The following is a 20,386-nucleotide window of genomic DNA, read 5'->3' on the forward strand; positions in this document are numbered from 1 at the left end:
TTGTCTTACATCTGCTGCAGTGGCGCACGAGCGCCTGTGCCCATATCTCCCCATATCTCCCCATATCTCCCCATATCTCCCCCTATCTCCCCATATCTCCCCATGTCTCGCTCGAGTGGACCACGAGCGCCTGTGCCCATATATCTCCCTATATCTCCCCCTATCTCCCCCTATCTCCCCATGTCTCGCTCGAGTGGCGCACGAGCGCCTGTGCCGTCGACTTTGCGATGGCGTGAGAGAGGTAGAGGGGGGCGCGCGGCGCGCCGGCGGCGTCGGCGACGACGGCGACGGGGAGGAGCTTCGCGAGCGCACCGGCGGCGCCGTGGCCGTGCTTGCTCGGCAGAGCGGCCGCCTCGGCGGCGCTGCTCGGGACCGCGGCGATGCGGACGAGGAGGTCGACGGCCGTCATGCTGCCTAGACGGTTCCTAGACGGCTCCTAGACGGTTCCTGGAAGGTTTCTCGAGGTCGACGGCCGTCATGCTGCCCGCCCCCCCCCCTGCCGCCGCTGGAGACGCGAGCTCTCTCGCGCCGGCGAGAGAGCGCGCCGGCTGGCGGAAGGCTGCGAACGCACCTCCCGGCGTTGAGAGCGCGGCGCGCGACCAGCGCGCGAGCGCCTCAACTCGCGCCGAATCGGCGTCCGACCAAGTGAGGTGCTCCGCCGAGCGGTTGGCCGACGGAGACGCCCCGTCGCCAAAGACCCACTGCGTGCGGAGCGTCGCGCCGCCTGCGCCGCGGGCGGGCACCACCGTCGGAGCCGAGCACGACTCTGCGCCCTGCGCGCACAAGGGGCGAGAGTCTCCGGCATCTAGTGTCGCGCCGCCGCGAGGGCCGCGAGGCGCGCCGACGGCATGCGCCTGCGGGACGCCGTCGTACGGCGGGGAAGGCTTGAGGCGGTGCAGCCTGTCGGACGCGCCAGGGACGAGTCGTGGACATGTCGTGGCTCGGCGGCGGGGGGGCCGAGGCGGTGTGCGGCCTCACGACGGCGCCGACGCCGGGCACGTGCGGGTGTGCTTTGAAGCAGTTGAGGGCGAGGTACTCTCCCGCCTACGGAAACGTGTCGGGGACGTGTCGGGGACGTGTCCGGGGGATGGACACTGCGTACCGCCGGTGCCGCCTAGGGAGGGTGTGGGTGGACGCGTCCCGGACGCGTCCCTCGACGGTACCGAGCTCGAGGCGGCCTCCCGCCGAGGCGCAAGACTCGTCGACGAGGTGGAGCACCTGTCCATGCACGCGCGGCTGTGAAGAGGCGCTGCCCACACTCTTGCGGCTGTGAAGAGGCGCTGCCCACACTCTTGCGGCTGTGAAGAGGCGCTGCCCACACTCTTGCGGCTGTGAAGAGGCGCTGCCCACACTCTTGCGGCTGTGAAGAGGCGCTGCCCACACTCTTGCCTCTGAGTGGCCACCGCGGTCCTGGGTGGTCGTTGCTCTGTGGCTGTGAAGAGGCGCTGCCCACCCTCAGGAGGTGTGGCAGCCCTGCAGGCCGAGTGTATTGTTGGTTGTGTCTGTGTGTCGATCCAGTGTTGCCGTCTCTCCGCCGCTAGCGGCAGGCTCTTCGGAGTCCGGTGTCCAGACGTGGCCCCACTGTGCTTCGCCTCCCTCTCCTACCAGAGGCGTGCGGCCGCACCGAACGCAGGTCTGTCCCCTTGGTCGCGCGCGGCAGCTGGTACTCGACAACCACGCCGAAGCAGTGCCAGTCGTCGCCTCCGTCCGAGCCCGACGCCTGCCGCAACCGCTCCACGCTCGAGTAGGCGTACTGCCCTGTGGCGCGGCGCGGCCGCTTTGCGCCCTGTCCGCCAGCTGGAGCAGTGCTGTCGGCGGCGGCGGCGGGCGCGGCGTTGGCGGTTGAGACAAAGGCGCCCGTGGCGCCGAGAGTGAGGGTGCGCTGCTCGCCCACCAGTACGACGCGAGCGGAGGGCGAGGCGCCCTTTGGCGGCAGCGACAGCTGCCACGGGCTCTCTAGGTCGGTGGCGTCGGGCGCCGGCTCGACCTCTGCGCCGTTGACGGTCACTTTGCAGCCGAGCGCGACGCTGGGCGCCAGCTTCTCGCACCAGAAGCCCCAGAGCACCAGCTTGCAGCGCCGCCAGGCCGGCCCGCCGCCGCCGGCATCGCGCCGCTCGAGCACGAGGGTGACGACCGGCAGCTCGGCGGAGGGGTCGCACAGCACGTAGTCGGCCGGAGGCGCGCGCCGGCCGGCGGGCGAGCGCTGGGCGACGTAGCCCTCGAGGGTGGCAATTTCGGGCAAAAGCTGGTCGTCGGGTGCGGCGAGCATGGGTCAGCGATGGCGGTTTGCCCACATCGTTGCGCGGCCCCACCCCCCGCCCCCCACCCCCCAGCATGCAGCATCCATGGAAGCCCCCAAGCATCCATGGAAGCCCCCAAGAATCCATTGAGACCCCCCAGGGAGACCCTCCAGGGAGACCCCCCAGGGAGACACCCCAGGGAGACACCCCAGGGAGACACCCCAGGGAGACCCCTCGCGGCAAACGGAGTCCCTCCGACGGCTAGAAAAGAGGATCCGACGTTTCGCCATCACAGCCGATCACCGCGGACGCCTAAAATCGGCGACGAACTATGAGCAACCCCCCCGATCCCGCGTGGCTTGACGCTCTCTTGGGCGGGACCGACGGCGTGGAGATCCCGCCTCACAGATGACAGAGACGCCCGGAGCGCTGTACGAGACTGAACGACCGTCGCCGCAATCGCCACCGCCGCCATCTTGACGAGCAGCGCGAGCGCGCTCGTCGGCGGCCAGCCGTCGCGGGCCGGGCCGAGCCCGGCCTCGACCGGCCGCGCCGCCGCAGCAGGCCGGGAGGCCCGAATGGCGGCCGACCAGCTGATCAGGACTTTCTTTGACTCATGTTTGGTTTGTCCTGCCGCGCACATTGTCATCGACTTGTATCCGACTTGGTGGCTGTGGTGATGTAGCGATGGTGTGGGTCTCTCGTGACCTATACAGCTCCTCCGTATTCCGTCTCCTGACACCGTGCATAGTGCGAGTTATAAAATTCTCTTTTCCGCCCCGCAAACGACTCGGCGCCGAATGCGCCAGACCACACTGCGCGGGATCACCGGCGCTGCGCGCTCCGGCCCCGCCTCACCCACCCGCGCCGCCGCCGACCCGCACGACATGCAGCGCTTCGCGTCCAAGCAGGCCCTCGACCACGACCGGGCTGTGCGAGAGCTCAAGGACGGCAGGAAGGCTGGCTGCTGGTCGTGGTGGATCTTCCCGACGCCGCCGTTCATCCGGAACGGCGAGCGTGTCGGCTCGCCCATCAACCAGGTGTACGAGCTCGCCGACGACGCCGAAGGGCTCGCATACCTACTCTTCCGCGACGGCCAGCTGCGGAGCAACTACCTCGCGGTGCTCGACGCGATGAGTGGCTCGCTCGAGGAGGGAGTCGAGCCGCGCAGGCTGCTCGGCATCGACGTGCCTCGCGCCGTCGCCTCAGTCCGCTACTTTTCGCACCTCGCCACGCTCGGCGACGGCGACGAGGCGCTGCGCGACGGCTGCGAGCGAGCGCTCGGTCTGCTCGTGCCGGACGACTCGGCCGACGCCGGCGGTGGCGGCGGCCGGCAGCAAAAGCGCGCGCACCCGGGGTGAGTCGGCCGCCACCGACACTCTCTCGTGCGCAGAGGGCGCTGCTGGGCCGCGCAAAGAAGCGTGTGGACGGCTCGATCTCTGGCCGTGGCGCACACCGATTTGAGGCATATTTTTGCGAATTTACGAGATAGCAAATGGTTTGCCAAAATGCGTGGCGAGAGGGAGAGGATGTAGTGCCGAAGGCCAGGGTTGCGTACTCTTCTGTTGCAGTGCTTCGTACAACGCAGTAGTTTTCACAGTGTACACGAGTCACCTCGCGCCGCGCGCGGCCTCGTTCACCACAGGGTAGGCTCCGTGCCCGCAACGGCCAACGGCAACGCTAAAATTTTGCGCGCTCCGAGAACTCGTCCGGGGTTGGCGTCGCATCCGAACACTTGGCGAGCGAGCGGAAAGCTTGCTCTGCGCTAATCGGATGCTTGGCGTAGCTCGCAGCGAAGCGAGACACCGCCTCGCAGAGCGACGCCCTCAGGAGGCTGTCTTCCTTGGCGCGTTCGAACCTGGCGGGAGACGTGGCAAGCGCGTGGGCTGCGCGTGTGGTACAAGGCGGCGGGGCCGGGCCGGGGCGGGCGGCGAGGCACCAGAGCTGCCCAAAGCGCTCGCTCAGGTAGACGAGCTCGTTCTTCTGGACAAACGCCTCCGGGGCGACGGAGGTGGCATCGGTCGAGCTGCGGCCCAGAGCCTCGCGGGTCTTGCCCGTGGGCTCGACCGGCCTCATGCACAAGACCTTGTACGTGTGGCCGGGCGGCCCGCGCATCTCTGTCCGCACTATCTCGTGCGGCAGCGGCCCGAGCCGGTCCACAAAGTACATCAAGCCCTCCTTGGTGTGGATCTTGGTCGCGCGCCTCTTGGCGGGGGGCCTAGTGCCGCCGCTCGACGTGCCGGAAGAGGGGGGTGGCTTCCGGCAGCAGCCGTTTATTGTTCTTGCCGCGCGAGTGGTGATGGCCCTTGGCAATCAGACGAGAAGCGTCGCGAGGGGACGCGCGTCCTCCACGAACAGCGTGACGTAGAGCGGGTCAACCACGACCACCATCCGCCGTCACAACATGGGCGTGGAAGCTCGAAGGCGAGGAAATTCTTTAAATGTGCCACATACTCGACCTTGTGCATCGTTGTCTCGTACATCTGTCCCACTTGCGTGAAGCTCTGCGGCTTCGGCACGGCCTGGAGCCAGTGCCCTGCGGACACTCGCTCGGATCGCTCCCTTGACCGACCGTCTGGCCAAGCGAGGTGCGACGAGACGCGTCGGTGCTGGCCTCGTTTGAATGGTGATCGTGTACTTTGGGTCTTGAGCCATCTCTATCGTGCAGACGAGAACAGGACTCGGGCGCCTAGAAGCGCGAGCGAGGCAGCGCGGCGCGCGGAACGTCATCGAGTTTGGTGACGATTCCCCCTCACGGTGGGTCGTCTTTGCTGCACCGGCGAAGCTAGGCCCGATCAGCGAGCTGAGAAAACAGCACGGCGTAGCACTTGCATGGCTGCGCGACCGCCTCGGGCCAGTCGACGGACCAAAGGCTCGTGAAAGCTGGCTGCTGCGCATGCTCGCGAGCTGCAACTGGGATCGCCGAGCTGCCCTGAAAAAGTGCCGCGCATCCTTCGCGCTGAGCAAAAGGATTGGGTACGACAGGATCGCAAAGTTTGTGCGCGAGAACCCGAGGCCCGAGACGTGGCCGCACGGCGATGTCGTCCAGCGCCATCTCCCTCGCTACTTCACCCGTACCGACGCCGGCTTGGTCGTCGTCGGCTTGGTCGACACCGACTACGACGCTGCATGCAAGTCGTTGAGCCCGGCCGACTTCCGTGAATTCTGCTGGTATGCTGCCGTCTTCCTGATTGAGCTTCTGGTGGAGCGAGACGAAGCGAGCGGCGATATCGATGCGGGACTGTACCATATCATGGATACTCAGTTCACCAACGGCGTCCCCCTTCGCTGGCTTCTGAGAATGTATCCTGCCTTCTACGACGGCGGCACGCTGCTCGGCATCAACGCGTATGTTCGAGGGTGGTACTTTTGCGGTGCAAGACCCGTGCGCGCTCACATCATCATCATGTGCCAGCGGGTACGCGCGTATTTCCTGGGGCGAAGCGAGCTGATGAAGCTCATCTGCTTCATTCAGCCGCAGCGCGACCCGAAGCAGGCGGCGTCCCTGCAGCGCCTCTTCGAGCCCAAGCCGCTGCCAGTGAACTTTGGCGGCTTCTCCTGATGGCCTGCCTGGCCGGTCTGCATGGCGCAGTCTGTTCATTGAGATGTGAGAGGGGCTGTGGGGGAGAGGGAGAGAGGAGAGAGAGGGAGAGAGAGAGAGAGAGAGAGGGAGGGAGAGTAGAGTGAGAGAGAGTAGTGAGAGAGAGACAGTAGAGAGAGAGACAGTAGAGAGTCGAACCTCAAATTACCAAACAACTCTAACACTCACACAATGTTTTTGTTTCTGCTCCTGCGTGGTGGGGGGAACGGCTTCTGAGGAAGCCGTCGCCCGCGCCTTGTCTGTCGCGTGAATCGTGCTGTGCACTTGGAGCACTCTTGGACGTTGGAGTGCAGTCATCAACCGCACGCCCAGGACCGGGGAGCTAAGAGGCACCCGCGACCGCCTTTTGTTGTACTTTTTGAGCTCGCCTTCGATGTTATGAAACAAACGCTCAACGCGGAGATTCCTCAAATTCTTTTTCCTCGCGCGCCTGGCCTCGCACGTGCCTCCCTGACCACACTGCCACGGACGCTGCCTCCGTTTTCCGTCGTTCGCGCGTCTCGCCGACCACGGCGCGTCCTTCGCGCGCCTCTCGCCGACCAGAGATAGGCATAAATGCCGGCTGATCTAGACTCGACGATCAAGAAGCTGTCAAAGGAGGAGAAGGCGGCCAAGAAAGCGGCCAAGGCAGGCAAATATGGCGCTCAGCAGGTGGCGCAGAAGAAGAAGCTCGCAAAAAAAGCCGCCAAGGCCGCCAAGGCCGCCGCGGCTCCGGCCGACGTCGATGCAGCGGTGCAGCCCGAGGCAGCCGCCGCCACCGACAGCGGTTTCAAAGCCGCTACTTTCGTGCTGCCGCCCGATCCCGAGGATGAGACCCTTCAGTGTCGAGACTGCGGGAATGACTTCATCTTCACGGTCGGCGAGCAGCTTTTTTTCAAGACAAAGGGCTTCGACTTCAAGAAAAGTCGCTGCGGCGGCTGCCAGGCGGCCAAGAAGGCGCGCTTTAGCGAGGAAAGCGGCAAAGGCGGGGGGAAGGGGAAGGGGAGGGGGAAGGGTGACGGCGGCAAGGGCCAGGGCCAGGGCCAGGGCAGGGGCAAGGGCAAGGGCAAGGGCAAGGGCAAGGGCAAGGGCGACGGCAAGGGCTACGGAATCCCTGGCACAGCGACGAGTGAGCCGTATGGGTGAATTGGTGGCGATGTGTAGCTCTTGCCGTCGCCCTAACCGTTAGTGCCAGTGCGCGCCAGTCCCGTGCCCAGTGTTGTGCGAGAGACTTGGAGCACTTGGAGTGTAACCGCGCTTTGAAAATTCTTTCTTCCATGCTGGGTGAGGACGACGGCTTCTATTAGAACTAGCTCTACATGGGAGGGCTTCGTGAAGGATGGATTGAAAAACATTCGAACAAAGAAGAGGCGACGGGAGGAACCGGCAAGGGGAAGTGACGTGACACACACACACACACACACACACACACACACACACACACACACACACACACACACACACACACACACACACACACACACACACACACACCGCTCACCCACGCGCACCGGGCCTTGCACTTTAAATGCCGTGGGGCTCCTGTCGTTAGACGTGGAGACGCGAGGGTCGCCCCCCCTTGCCCCACCACCTCGTGTGTGTGGAGAAGTCTACCTTACCTTACCTTACCGTCTATTAGAACTAGAAGCCGTCGTCCGCCCCCCGGGCGCTTTGCCTGTTGTGTGAATCGTGCGTGTGCGAGAGAGTTTTGTTGTAAAATTCTTTCTTCTATAATAGATCTCTACGGGGTTTGATTCTTCTGTCCACGGGATGCGAAATTCTTTTTGCCGCGCCTTTTGTAGTGCCAGTCCTCAAAAAAAGAAAGAAAGAATTTTACCATACAAGCCCTCTCCCAGCAGACTGCCTGACTGGCTCGGACTGGCACTACAAATGGCACAGCAGGCGACGGCCCCTTACGGGTCGTCAAAGAGGCCGGCGTACTCCTCCGGCCGCTCCTCCCCCTCCCAATCCTCCCCGAAAGAAAGAAAACGGACAAACCAAGGGAGGGATGGGAGGACGGCACGCCGCCACCACACAGGGATTTTAAGGAGAGGGGTGTGGTGCGCTAGCCGTCGCCCACCCTTGGGCGTCCGCCTCTTCCTATCTCTCTTCGCAGTCTCTCGCCGATTCTCGCTGCAACCTTCATGCCACCTCGCGGTCGTCCCACTCTCGTCGGTCTCTCCCTTGTCGCTTCTTCTTCTGTCGCGTCGCTCTCCTCTGCCTCGTTCTGCGACGCCGCCGCCGCCTGCCGGTCCCTTGTTCTCGCTGCTTCTTGCGCCTTTCGGCGCAGCTCCGTAGTGCCATAAATAAATAAATAAAACGGGCACGCCAAACGAGGGGTGGGAGAGGGACAGGGTCCCCACCTGCACGAGCAGGATCTTGGAAGGACGATCAGGGACACAGGGGAACGGGAGCGGGGAGCGCATCGCGACACGGAGGGGGGCTGGGCAGGGTTCACCCACACGACAGGGTCCCAGGGATTCCTCTCTCGTATAGGACAGGTTGCACCCGGCGGCACGGGGGCAGGCGCGGGCCTCCTACTGGTTGCGCTCTCCTAGTTCTCCTGCTCCTGACAAGGGACAGCGACAGGCTCGCAGCACGGTGGACTCCCTATTCCACTGGCGATCTCTCTCGACTAGCGACCTTCCTCCGGCTTCTCACCAGCAGTCTCTCACTACCACGGGCACACTGACAGAGGCGGCCAAAAGGCTCACGTGGGTGGCAGGGCGGTGATAGGAGTCTCCCACTCTGTGGGCTTCGCTAGAGGTGCGGCCCCTGCGCGTGTCCTCGCCCTTGCGTGTGTGTGTGTGTGTGTGTGTGTGTGTGTGTGTGTGTGTGTGTGTGTGTGTGTGTGTGTGTGTGTGTGTGTGTGTGTGTGTGTGTGTGTGTGTGTGTGTGTGTGTGTGTGTGTGTGTGTGTGTGTGTGTCTGCGGGCGCTGTGCGAGCCGCCCTGAACGACCACAATGTTGAGCGCGCTCGAGCACCGAAGCACCGCGAGCGCCGGCGAGCACCACCGCCCCGCGCCTTGGCGTGGGTCGGTAGTACACGATGCGGCGCCCAGCAGCTCTATCATGCGTCGCACCCGCAGTGGCCGAGCCGACCGCCGCTCGAACTGGCGCCGAGTGGCTCCCAGATCGAGCGTGGCAGGCTCAGTCGCACCGTCGCGGGGCGAACGCGAACCGAGCCGTCGCCGTTCGCCGCAGCCGCCGGCCGCCAGCCGTCAGCCGTACAGCCGTACAGCCGTCAGCCGTCAGCTCGCAGTCGCCGTCGCTGCCGCCGCCGCAGCAGCAGTGAGCGAGCTCCTGCGTCGTGTTGCCGACGCAGTGTGGACGCGCGCCGCCCAGCGCCATAAAATAAATAAATAGAGCAGTCATCTCCAGGGAGAGATGGGCGACGCACACGAACACAGAGGGACAGTGCGCACCCCGCCCCGCTCGCAGGGCGTGCATCACACAGGTGGACTGTGTGACTCCTCGGGTTTCTGGGACTCAGAGGTGTGCTAGTCGCTATTCTCCGACAATTCCGACATATCTGACGGGCAGTTCGGGCTCGAGCGGTCGCGGTCACGGCCAGCGCGTGAGGCCTGGCTAGGGTTGCCGGGCGAGAGCTCGACCCACGCGCCGGAGCGCGCGTGGTGCTTGAGCAGCCGGGCGGTCGCCGCAGCCACCTCGAAGGGTAGCTCGTCGAGCCACTCGCCGAATGTGCCCTCGTCCTGCGCCGCAGCGAGGAATTGCTCACCTAAGCCGTACGCGCGGCAGGCCCGGTAGAGCGCCTCGTTCTGGATCTCCTCCGGCGCCTCGGAGTCGTAGCCGCAAACGGAGGAGCCGGCAGAAGAGGCCCGCTTCGCAGGCGGCGCGTCAGGCGACGAGGAGCGCGAACGCCGCGGCGGCACACCGTCGCCGCGCGCGGAGAGCGCGTTCCTGTCGACGCGGGGCGCAGCCTTGCGCCGGCCGCGCTTGGCCGGCCGGATTGTGAGGCTGCCGGCAGGCGGCTGTGCAGCCGCGGCTGCGTACGACTGAGCCGCAGGCGCGGCGGGTGGCGCGGCGGCGGGCGCGGCGGGTGGCGCGGCGGCGGGCGCGGCGGGTGGCGCGGCGGCGGGCGCCGCGGCGGCTGGCGCCGCGGCGGCGGGCGCGGCGGCGGGCGCGGCGGCGGGCGCGGCGGCGGCGCACGTGCCCGCTCGCTCGCGCTCCGCGCGCTCCAGCTCCCGTGTGTACTCGGACTTCAAGTTGATCTGCCCGTCGAGGCTGCCGTCGATGTGCATGGTGAACCGGACGGTGGCCGCGTCGATGTGCTGGGCGTGTCCCATCAGCGAGCTGATGAAGGACGCCTCGCGCATCGTCAGCGGCTCGCCGCCCTTCATGCACCGCTCAGCATCGCGGAGGCGGCTAGCACTGTCGCGCTTGAATGCCGGCATTCAAGCGATCTCTATGCGCAGCTGAGGAGGTCCCGCGCCAGTCCGAGCCAGTTACGCGGATTAAAATTCTTTTTGTCGTACCACTTCGCGGTTAGAGCGCCCGCGCGTGGGGTTGTGTATTTTGCTCGAGCCCTCGCCGCCCCCACAACAATGCTCGCCCGCGTCCGCTGCCTCGCGACGGGAGCCGCGATCGGTGTCGGCGCCAGCGCCGCCTCCTCCTACCTCGCCGACAACCCGCTCGTGATGACGCAGCTCAAGCGAAAACTGAGCGAGGCTGGCGGCGGCAGCGGCTCAGAGAAAGAGGAGAAGCCGCCGCTGGTGTGCGTCGTGAAGATGTCCGGGCAGATCGCGGCGCCGGCGCCGGGCGGGCTCGGGGCGCGGCAGACCATCAGCCTTTCAGCGTTCGAGCCAGTTCTGGAGCAGGCCTTCAAGGTGGAGCCGCGGTGCGTTGTCCTGGAGCTCAACTCGCCCGGCGGCTCTCCTGCGCAGTCCTCGCTGCTGCACTCGCGGCTGCAGCAGCTGCGCAAGAAGCACCCTGACGTCGAGCTGCTCTGCTACACAACCGATGTTTGTGCGTCGGGCGGGTGCGGCCGCCGCCTCCCGGAGTACGCGGCGGCGTCTGCTATCCAGCGACGCGCCGCCTCGCTGCAGGTACTACATCGCCTCCGCGTGCGACGAGATCTTTGTCCTCCCCTCGAGCATCGTCGGCTCGATCGGCGTCGTCTCGCCGTCGGTCGGGCTGGTCGAGCTGCTCCGCAAGTGGGGCGTGGAGGACCGCACGCTCACCGCAGGCCTCCCGGCCGCCACCTCTCGGACGCGCCTCCCAGACATCTCCCACATATCCAGACGCACCTCAAACCCACCCCATCCAGACTCGCCCCCCACCATCCAGACGCACCCCAGGACGCGCCTCCCAGAGTCTCCCAGACGCCGCGCACAGCTCCAGTCCCCGACGGGGAGCGGTCGACCGCCGCAGGCACCTCCAAGGCGGGGGACAGCCCTCTCCGCGCACGAGACCCGGTCGAGGTCCGGAAGAAGGAGATGCTGCTCGAGGAGCTGCACGCCGACTTCAAGGCCAAGGTCGAGGCCGCGCGTGGCTCGCGGCTGAAGCACTACGAGGCGGCAACCTACCACCGAGCCGCGGGCGAGATTAGCCGAGATCAGCCGAGATGAGGGGAGATGAGCCGGGGTCAGCCCAGATCAGGGGAGGTTGCGAGGCCTCCACGCGGGCGACCGCAAGCCGCGCGCCGGAGCGCAAGTCGAGCTTACCCGAGCGCAGCCGAGGTTGGCAGAGAGGAGGTGTCGAGACTAGGTGACTACAAGTCTCGCGCCGATCGCCGCACGGCGCTCTTCGACGGCTCTGTGTACGGGGGCGCGCGCGCCGTCGAGTTCGGCCTCGCCGACGGCGTGTACGACGACATGCGCGACCATCTCAAGGCGCGTTTCGGCGAGACGGTCTGCTTCGCCGAGGTCAAGGGGAGGCAGGGCTTGCTCGAGAAGCTCGGCGCGATGCAGGCCGCCGCCGCGGCGCAGCAGCGCGCTTCCTCGCTCGTGACGGAACCGTCCCTGAGCCCTCCTCGGAGCCTTCCTGTAGGCCGCCGCCGCGGCGCAGCACGCCACGTCGCTCGTCACCGCGGCGACGGCGGCGTCGGCGGAGCTCGCGGCGGCGCCGCGCGTGCAGTAGAATCCGCACCGTGGTCCAGCATAAGGCGTGTGCTTGCGGTGCTGCACCGCGCTCAAATGCTCTGCGAGCGAGGTGATGTCCTCTCCTACCTTCCTCCTCCACTCGCTAGACTGTGTACCCTCCTCCCCACGCGCACGGCCAATCTCGGAATCTGCCCGCACTCCCTCTCCGCACTCCGCTCTCGCCAGAGCTGGATCTGGTTCATTTTTGCATGTATTATTTGGATGCTCTCAACACTCAAGCGCTCGGCACGCTGGGAGGGGGGCAGACGCCTCCGTCGCTACCGCCGCCCTCGCCGCCGCCACCCTCGCCACCACCGCCCTCGCTGCCGCCGCCATCGCCAGTGCACGCCAGCTCGCCGCCACCGCCACCGCCACCGAGCACCGTGCACCGAGCACCGTCGCCGTCGTACGACTACGGGACTCCCCGCCCCACCTACCCTCCAGCACCACCCCCTCACCGCCACCTTCGCCACCGTCGCCGCCGTCTGGTTACTGCTTACTCCGCGCTGTGCGCGCTGGACACTGGAGCTCTCTCTCTCTCTCTCTCTCTCTCTCTCTCTCTCTCCAAGTTTGCCGGTGCAAGAGAGAGGCACCGGCGCTGTCCTGAGAAGGTCCATGGTCCCTCTTGACTGCCCATGCGCGCGAGGCTGTGTAGGCATAGCCTCGAGAGTGCCAGCAGCCAATCCGAGGTGACGCGCATTGCGCCAGAGAAGCGTGCACGCAGCTGGAAGGACACCTTCCTACTGGCCGTACGATCAGGTCGTCACTGAGTGCTAGGATACTAAGGCCGCGAGCTATGCAGGTGATCAATTGCGCAGCATGGCACGGTCAGCAGCGCCGACAGGCTGTCGCAAGGCGTGATAGCATGGCCGCAAGTCGCCGAATTCCCATGAAAACAAGTAAAAATCCCGCGAAAAAATTCTCAAAAAATCGGCGCCTGCGGCGGGCCGTGGGACCCCATCTCCCCCCCGCATGGGTACCCTCTAGGGCCCCCGCGCCCCCCCAGAGCTCACGACACTGGGCACGGGGACACTGCGGGCGCACACACCGCCACTGGCACTAACGGGATTATTAAAGTGAACTCGGGGGCACGGGACGCGGCACAAACGGGGCACAAACGCCAGGCTACAAACACGGGGAGGCACGTAGTGACGCAAGGGAGTCTAGGCGACGGTGGCGTCCTCCGACGCCGCAGCGCGAGCCTGAGCTCGGTCGCAATCTCATCCGCCGCCGCGAGCTGCAGCGCGACTGACATGCGCAGCCACGACCGCGTCGACCAGCTCGCCTCGTCCTCGTGCTGCCGCTTCGAGAGCTTGTTGCGCACCTAGCTTGTCCTTCATCTGGTAGAACAGCCGCTTGACCGCGTTGCACCACCCGCCGCCCGAAGGTTTCCAGCATAGGGCCGGTGGTGAGTGGCTGAGTGCAGGCGCGCACCAGGCTGGGGTATCCAATAGATAGCAAGGGGTCGGTGATTACGGCACGCATCGAGAAAAAAGAATTTTAGAACAAAACTCCCTCGAACAACACTGGGCACGAGACTGGTGCGCACTGGCACTAACTCACAGGTACACCAGAAAAAAAGAATTTTCCGTCGCACGGCGATTGTGGGCAGAGCCCGCCTTTCCTTTTTTCTAGTTAGCGGGCTTTCGTCGTGGCAGCCTTCCGAGAAACACTTGCTGGCAATGAACAATTCTCAACTCACTCAACACACACACTCACACTCACTCAACATAGTGCACAACAGGCCGTAGTAAACACCCTCTATTAAACACCCTCTATTCTATCAGTTCCCACAGTGATCGATCGAGTGTGTGTGTGGGGCTGGGGGAGGATCGATCGGCCGAGCAGAGTGTGACACTTCCCACAGGTGTGTCCACCAAGCCGCCATCGATCGCGGGAGAACAGCGCATGGTGTGATCTGGCGCGGCTTTAGACCCACGTGGTCGACGTTTGGCAGAAGCCCCTGTCGCCGTCCTTGCCCAGGACAAAGTCGAAGTTGGAGAGGAGCGTCTTGTCCATCATCCGCTTCTCGTTCTGAGCTTGGACTTTAGCCCAACGGTGCTCGAGGGCGCTTGCCATGTCAATGAGCTGCGTCTTGTACTCATACGTCATCGGGTCCCCCGCGCGTTGGACGTTGGGCAACTCTGCGATCTTCCGCAGCTCAGCTGTCACGCTAGTGGTGTCGGCGTCGTCGTTCTCGTCGGTCCCATCGCGCATGCACTCGTCCCGCACAGGCTTGCCGATCACGGTGACGAGGCCCGCCACCGCAAAGTTGCCCGCCGTCTGAGGCGACGGAGGCAAGTTAATGTGTTGTCGGATAGTGCTGTCATCTGTCTGTTAGGCTAAGGCTGAACTGAGTGGTCCGCGACAGGGCTTCTACGTTATGCACCTGTCCCCAGCACCAGTACTTACCGCGGCACTCCTCCAGGTCGAGTCCAAACATCAAGTTGAGAGAAAACGTGAAGGTGTGTTCGATGCCAACCAACCGAGCCGTCTGAGCCGGGTGGTAAGACGCAATCCTGTCGTTGTCCGGGTACTGCAGTGTGTGGAGATTCTGCTTGTAGGAGTCCAGATCAGCTTGGGGAAGGTTCATCCGGTACGTTTCGTTGCACACAATGTTCTGCGCATCCACGAGTGCAGCCGCGAAGTACCGCTCGTCCGCTCGCGGGACGCCATGTGGCATGTAGCGCTTTGCGTGTTCGTTGCACGGACTCTCGAGCATGGGCAGGATCGTCCTTGTCTTCATGTTGAGGAGGTCATCGCTAGTCATGGCGCGTGTGTAGATGACCGGTGCCTGGGTCAGGAGGACTTCGGCGACTTCGTAGAGCAAGGAGGATTGGTTGCGGCCGGGGTTGAGAAGGCGCCAGGCGGCATCGCCGTTGGGACGATCCGATGAGATGTTTCTCGCGGCGAAGGATTGGGTGCCAGAAGCCAAATGAAGCGCGGTGTGGTAGTACCTATTCACGGTGTTAGAACGTGCGTGAGGAGACACGTTTGCGCTGCAGAGCAGAGGCAGCGTGTGGCGTTACTGGATTGCGTTGTGCAAGCAGTGCGTCATTTCGTAGCGGGCGGCTCCATTGATGTTGTCAGTGGCCGACGACAACGTCAGCTTTCCATCGTGCATCTTGAAGTGCCACTGGCCTTTCCGCACTCCCCCGGCAAGCAGCGCCTCCTTCCGAAAATCAGGCTCCTTGAAATCGTACTTGGGATTGAGCAGTGAGTCGAGAATCGGTTGCTTTCCTCCGTCCCGTTCAGTGCTGATGACCGTGTCGTCGCAGGCGAATGTGTATGTGCTCTTGTCGTCGTCGTAGGTGAGGAACTGCGCCGCCCAGGTGTTCTGGAAGATGTTTGCCATGCGCTCCTGTGGCATCACATCGTCCTGCCCCAACACGAGGCCCTTCTCCCCGTTGTAGCTTTGCTCCACGTAGGCGTTGAATTTCTCTGGATCTTCAATGAGCTCAAGCTCGGCCCCCCCCAGGATCGGAACCGGACCTGGGTGGCGTTCGTGCACCCGCCGTGTGATTGACTTGAGAACAAGCGGGCTGAATGGCGGTTTGAGGAGGAGACCATCGACAACTGGTCCAACCAGAGGGTTGAGGAGCGTGTTGCGCAAGGTCTTCGCAGTCGCCGTGTCCGGCGCCAGCTGACCGCCCGCAACGCAGCGCAGACCCGTCCGCTTTTGATGCGGTCCGCAGAACGATGGGGTAAGCATGTAGGGCTTGTGTTTGCTATCGAGCTGCTTCGACTCGTCCCCTGGGCGTTGCGAAACGAAGATGCCGCCCAAGTTCGGGGATTCGTGGTCGTGGCGATCAAGGCAGATCGCCGCCTGCTCTGAGTCTGGCTCCTCGGTGGTGACGTTGGCGCACATGGCATGGCAACGGTCGTGGAGGGGATCCGGGCCGACTCCTTCCAGAACGGGGAACATGTCGTCGCAGACCTGGAACGGAGGGTCGACGTCGGCGGAGCGGAGCGGCATGGCCGAGGCGCCAAAGAGAATCGCCACGCCGAAGAGCATGCGCGCTGAGACCATCTGCGAGGGTGGCGGCGCGGAAGGTGGTGTGGCGAGTGTGGTGTGGCGAGTGTGGCGGGTGGCAGGAGGCCTGCGTGCAGATCGTCCTGGCTGGTGTCCTCGTACTTGTAATGTCGGCGCCGATGGTCCTGGCAAAGCTGCACGTGTCCTCGTACTTGTAATGACGGCGCCGATCGTACTGGCTGTCCCAGCAATGCCGGCGCAAAGACTCGCTCCCATGTGAATCGAAAAGGATCTGGACACACCTGCGTGGACCGCGTGAGTGACAGGCGCACTCTCTCTCTCTCTCTCTCTCCTCTACAGCGTGCACAGGTAAGATAGAGAGCCGTACGAGAGTTCGCGAGAGGTGTGAGTCAAACTGATCTGTCTGGAATGAACAACTTGAAAGCCGGGCTACCAAAGCGCACACACGTATCACGTATGCTCTCTCTCTCTCTCCTCTACAGCGTGCACAGGTAAGATAGAGAGCCGTACGAGAGTTCGCGAGAGGTGTGAGTCAAACTGATCTGTCTGGAATGAACAACTTGAAAGCCGGGCTACCAAAGCGCACACACGTATCACGTATGCTCTCTCTTATAGTGATTAGTGTACGGTAGTACTGTTAGTAGAGTACACAAGACCGCGCCGGTCCGACTCCTCCGTACGTGCGCCACAGACAGAGGCACTATTCCACTGAGATCACTGTTCTCTCTCTGTATGGTACACCCCGAGAGCCTTCACGAGGCTGCCGACAAGTACGCTTGTGGGGTCTCCATGCTGCGGCACCCGACTGTACATGCATTACTAAGGGCCAGCTGCGCAGCTCACGCGAGGAAGCTCTTGCGGTGGTTGCGTATCTGGTCACAACTCGCCTCGATCGCGTCGACGTACAGCCACAGCGGCAGCAGGTCGAACGGCATCTCCGTCCGGACGCCGACGTCCTACTCGCGAAAAGACAAGAGTGGACTCTAGCCGAGATGCATCTCCGCCCCGGACGCCGGCGTTCGATGCCAGGCTAAAGTCGCTGCATCTCGGCTGCATCTCGGCTGCAGTTCGGCTGCATCTCGGCTGCATCTCGGCTCTCTCCGCCTCGATGCCAAGCATGAAGTACGTCATCATCGCGCACACCGGCACGGTGCCCCACGGCCCGACGACGGGGTACCTGTCCACAGCTGCGGCCGTGAAGAGACGCTGTTCACGGGCGCGGCGTGCACTGCCAGAGAATTGCGGCACATGACGAGCGGGAGCGAGGCGCACCTACGGGAGATATGGGGAGATATGGGGGAGATATGGGGGAGATATGGGGGAGATATGGGGGAGATATGGGGAGAGCGGGAGCGAGGCGCACCTACCGAGGGAGATATGGGGAGATCTGGGAGATCTGGGAGATCTGGGAGATCTGGGGAGAGGGTGCGAGGCGCACCACACGTACAGGAAGCGCGAGGTGTGCGTGGTGGAGCCGCTGTACATTGGGGTCCGCATCAGCCGCTCGCAGCCGCCGAGGATGTCCGAGAGCCTAGCCGAGGTGCAGCCGAGGTGCAGCCGAGGTGCAGCCGAGATTGTCAGCCGAGATTGCCAGCCCGAGAGCCTCATCAGCCGGTCGTCGATCTGCGCGGCGGCGACCGGCTCCAGGCCGAGGGCGGAGGAGCGCGAGAGCTTGCCGAGCTCGTGGATCACCTAGACGGGAAGGTTCCGAGAAGAGTCCTCGCCAGCCTGCCGATCTCGCGAGCAGCTTGCAGAGCTCGTGGATCACGTGGAGCGGCCGGTTTCCGACGTCCTTGGCGAGGAGCGCCTAGCCGAGATCGAGCCGAGATCGAGCCGAGAGGCATGGGTAGATTGGCCGCTTGCCGAGTCCGTCGCGAAGTGCGCCTCGATGTAATCTCGCGCCGCCTCGGCCTCTGCCTCGCGCCCCTCCGCCCCGTCAAAGGCGCCTGTGGACATGTCTCGGACATGTCGTGGACGTGCCCCGGACATGCCTCCTCCGCCCCGTCAAAGGCGCCTGTGGACATGTCTCGGACATGTCGTGGACGTGCCCCGGACATGCCTCCTCCGCCCCGTCAAAGGCGCCTGTGGACATGTCTCGGACATGTCGTGGACGTGCCCCGGACATGCCTCCTCCGCCCCGTCAAAGGCGCCGGCGAAGGCGACGAGGATCTCCTGCTCAAGAGCCGCTTTGTACTCGGACGCCAGCGCCTAAGATGTACGGTCTCTAGATGGGCAAGCTTCTCCACACACACAGTGGTGGTGGTGGGGCAAGGGCGAGGCTAGTCCCTCGCGACTCCACGTCTAGACGACAGGAGCTGGCACGGCATTCAACTTGCAAGGCCCAGTGCGCGTGGGTGAGCGGGGGGGGGGGGGGGGGGTGCGCGCGCGCGCGCCTCCTTGGACAGCGTCTCGCTCGAGCCGGACCGCTGCCACGTGTCGTTGAAGGCGAGGCCTGCTCGCAGCGAGAGGAATGGTGAAGAGGCCGCCGCCGCCGCCGCTGCTGCCTCGGCTCGAGTGCGCGACGCCGTCGACGGTCAGGTGGAACTTCATCGTGTGCGCGAACGCAGCGACCAGGCAGACAGCGTGCCGCCGCGCCTGCTCCGCCTCCGCGTCGCCGCCCTCGCGCGCCATGAAGCGAGAGGCGAGGTCGCGGCAGACCTGCGCGACAGCTCATGGAGGGTTCGTGGAAAGTTCACGGTGGCGGTGAGGCGAGGTGCCGAGGGCAGGACGTTGGTCATCGAGCCGAGCAGCACGCGCGCCTAAAAAAGGGAGATACGGGGAGATATGGGAGATATGGGGAGATATGGGGAGATATGGGGAGATATGGTTAGAGCAGGCCGCGTCTCGATGAAGCGCTCGTCGGGGCAGTGAGACATGGGGAGAGATGGGGAGAGATGGGAGGGATGGGGAGAGATGGGGAGAGATGGGAGGGATGGGGAGAGATGGGGAGAGATGGGGAGAGATGGGGAGAGATGGCGCCTCGATGAAGCGCTCGTAGGCGCGGTTGGTGCGGACCGAGAGGACCAGGCCGAGCGCGACGGAGAGCATGGTGAACGGCTCCACCTACAATGACGCCGATCGTGCACTCACGCAGTCGTTGGCGCGACGGAGAGCACCGTGAACGGTCTGTTCCCGGGCCGGTGCTGACTTCTGACTGTCGTTGCTGATTCTCGGGTGTCTGTGCGTGTGCGTCTTGGGTCCGGGGTTGTGTTTTTGCGTCAACAGCTGCACCGGCAGCGTGATCATCTCGTGGTGCAGCAGCAGGTCGAAGCCATGCCGCTCCTGCAGAGGGAGGAGGAGGAAGGAGGCGTCAGGCTTCGACTCGCGGCATCGGTGCACGAGGGCTGCGAGATATGGGGAGATATGGCATCGGTGCACGAGGGCTGCGCGCACAGTGGTGGAGTGTGAGCACGGTAGAGTGAGTCTAGCCGCGGCACGAGTCCTCTCGAGTGCTTTGCTGGAATGGAGGAGGGCTGCGTGTGTGGCCGCATCTAGGCTGGCGCTCGATCGACTCCACCGTCATGGTGTGCTCGTGCTCCCACGCCACAAGCAGATTGTGCAGCACGACCGAGGCCGAGATGGAGGTCGTCACAGCCAGGTCAGGATACAGGAGCCGCCGGAATGTGGCTGATCGGAACGTGGTGAGGACGTGCCGGATGTGGCGGTCGGACGACTCGCGGCGCGCCCAGTCCTCGTGCGAGTGGTTGAGGTCGATTGGGTGGCCGCGCCAGCGGCCGGTGACTATATCGGCAAAGGTCCGCCGCACGCGCGGCGAGTAGAGCACTCGAGTGCTGTCGGTTGCTTCTGGCTGGGGCCGGCGTGCTGCGATGGCCTTTCTTGCCACCTCGACGTCGGCGGCGGTGTAGCCGCGCTGTGCCCGCCGGAGCAGAGACGCCGTCAGGGCGCGAGGAGGCGGGCGTCGAACGAGCATCGGCCGGCCGCACCAACCAAACCAAGAGTGCCGTCGGTGTAGTGGCCACCAACCTCGGTCCTCGGCGAGCAGCGGGTTTTGGGTCCAGCAGGGTACCGGGTGTATGGCACTCCGCCGGCAGGCGCGGCGGCGCATTTTGCATCGCGAACCAACCTAAAAATACAGAGTGCCCCTGTTCCTCAGCGGGTTCGGGTACAGCCAGGTATGGGACGGAAAGCAATCAATTTGGTCTGTGAGGGTCCGCCTGCAGGCGCATTTTGTATCGCAAACCAACCTAAAAATACGAGCGTGCCAGAGCGCGCGCGATGCCCCCCCCCCCCCCTCTACCCCCTCCCTATACTCACTCACGCCACACCCTCACCGCGCACACGCGCGCCGTCCGGTGTTGAGCTTGAGAGGTGTTGTTCGCTGCTTCTCTGGGACCTCGAACTCTCCTCGACAGCGACTCGATGGGACCATCGGGGTGCAATGTACACCAGCGTCGGCAGTCTCAGAGAAGCCCAGGCGCAGGGCCCAGGCGCAGGCGCAGGGCCCAGGTGGC

The 20,386-nt window shown here is 64.4% G+C and overlaps 6 protein-coding genes across 6 annotated transcripts; 3 read left to right on the forward strand and 3 right to left on the reverse strand.

The window, feature by feature from the left end:
- Nucleotides 1-160: 160 nt before the first annotated feature.
- On the reverse strand, nucleotides 161-2,269 carry EMIHUDRAFT_118072 (hypothetical protein; the record flags this gene model as incomplete). Its single annotated transcript, XM_005771624.1, has 4 exons — nucleotides 161-414; nucleotides 572-773; nucleotides 979-1,044; nucleotides 1,625-2,269. The coding sequence occupies 4 exons, from the start codon at nucleotides 2,267-2,269 to the stop codon at nucleotides 161-163; spliced, it is 1,167 nt and encodes a 388-aa protein (XP_005771681.1).
- Nucleotides 2,270-3,024: 755 nt separating this feature from the next.
- On the forward strand, nucleotides 3,025-3,744 carry EMIHUDRAFT_369562 (hypothetical protein). The gene has a single exon (XM_005771625.1). The coding sequence runs from the start codon at nucleotides 3,041-3,043 to the stop codon at nucleotides 3,599-3,601; it is 561 nt and encodes a 186-aa protein (XP_005771682.1). The 5' UTR covers nucleotides 3,025-3,040; the 3' UTR covers nucleotides 3,602-3,744.
- A 1,119-nt stretch (nucleotides 3,745-4,863) lies between these two features.
- On the forward strand, nucleotides 4,864-5,802 carry EMIHUDRAFT_243088 (hypothetical protein; the record flags this gene model as incomplete). The annotated part of the gene is made up of 2 exons (XM_005771626.1): nucleotides 4,864-4,883; nucleotides 4,947-5,802. The coding sequence occupies 2 exons, from the start codon at nucleotides 4,864-4,866 to the stop codon at nucleotides 5,800-5,802; spliced, it is 876 nt and encodes a 291-aa protein (XP_005771683.1).
- Nucleotides 5,803-10,332: 4,530 nt separating this feature from the next.
- Nucleotides 10,333-12,155, forward strand: EMIHUDRAFT_444940 (hypothetical protein). Its single transcript, XM_005771627.1, has 5 exons — nucleotides 10,333-10,818; nucleotides 10,886-11,025; nucleotides 11,211-11,378; nucleotides 11,547-11,749; nucleotides 11,829-12,155. Exons 1-5 carry the CDS (start codon nucleotides 10,385-10,387, stop codon nucleotides 11,916-11,918), a joined length of 1,035 nt encoding a protein of 344 aa, XP_005771684.1. The 5' UTR covers nucleotides 10,333-10,384; the 3' UTR covers nucleotides 11,919-12,155.
- Nucleotides 12,156-13,573: 1,418 nt separating this feature from the next.
- Nucleotides 13,574-16,062, reverse strand: EMIHUDRAFT_444941 (hypothetical protein). Its single transcript, XM_005771628.1, has 4 exons — nucleotides 16,021-16,062; nucleotides 14,950-15,950; nucleotides 14,310-14,877; nucleotides 13,574-14,203 (listed from the first exon to the last, which is right to left on the reverse strand). Exons 2-4 carry the CDS (start codon nucleotides 15,948-15,950, stop codon nucleotides 13,850-13,852), a joined length of 1,923 nt encoding a protein of 640 aa, XP_005771685.1. The 5' UTR covers nucleotides 16,021-16,062; the 3' UTR covers nucleotides 13,574-13,849.
- A 269-nt stretch (nucleotides 16,063-16,331) lies between these two features.
- EMIHUDRAFT_444949 (hypothetical protein) lies at nucleotides 16,332-19,898 on the reverse strand (the record flags this gene model as incomplete). The annotated part of the gene is made up of 13 exons (XM_005771629.1): nucleotides 19,420-19,898; nucleotides 19,146-19,196; nucleotides 18,894-18,977; nucleotides 18,644-18,673; nucleotides 18,460-18,572; nucleotides 18,339-18,423; nucleotides 18,078-18,122; nucleotides 17,518-17,606; nucleotides 17,353-17,445; nucleotides 17,163-17,186; nucleotides 17,041-17,091; nucleotides 16,754-16,870; nucleotides 16,332-16,361 (listed from the first exon to the last, which is right to left on the reverse strand). Coding segments are annotated over exons 1-13 (1,236 nt in total), but the record flags the coding sequence as incomplete, so codon positions are not given.
- Between the last annotated feature and the right edge of the window lie 488 nt (nucleotides 19,899-20,386).

Source organism: Emiliania huxleyi, assembly GCF_000372725.1.
Source record: "Emiliania huxleyi CCMP1516 unplaced genomic scaffold EMIHUscaffold_377, whole genome shotgun sequence".
In the NCBI taxonomy this organism is placed as follows: domain Eukaryota; phylum Haptophyta; order Isochrysidales; family Noelaerhabdaceae; genus Emiliania; species Emiliania huxleyi.

Coding starts and splice junctions, on each gene's coding strand:
- EMIHUDRAFT_369562 (XM_005771625.1), top strand. CDS start 3,041: ATGCGCCAGACCACACTGCGCGGGATCACCGGCGCTGCGCGCTCCGGC.
- EMIHUDRAFT_444940 (XM_005771627.1), top strand. CDS start 10,385: ATGCTCGCCCGCGTCCGCTGCCTCGCGACGGGAGCCGCGATCGGTGTC. Junction 11,379..11,546: donor AACCTACCACCGAGCCGCGG/GCGAGATTAGCC, acceptor TGTCGAGACTAG/GTGACTACAAGTCTCGCGCC. Junction 11,750..11,828: donor AGAAGCTCGGCGCGATGCAG/GCCGCCGCCGCG, acceptor GCCTTCCTGTAG/GCCGCCGCCGCGGCGCAGCA.
- EMIHUDRAFT_444941 (XM_005771628.1), bottom strand. CDS start 15,950: ATGGTCTCAGCGCGCATGCTCTTCGGCGTGGCGATTCTCTTTGGCGCC. Junction 14,878..14,949: donor TGCTTGCACAACGCAATCCA/GTAACGCCACAC, acceptor CACCGTGAATAG/GTACTACCACACCGCGCTTC. Junction 14,204..14,309: donor AGTACTGGTGCTGGGGACAG/GTGCATAACGTA, acceptor CCGTCGCCTCAG/ACGGCGGGCAACTTTGCGGT.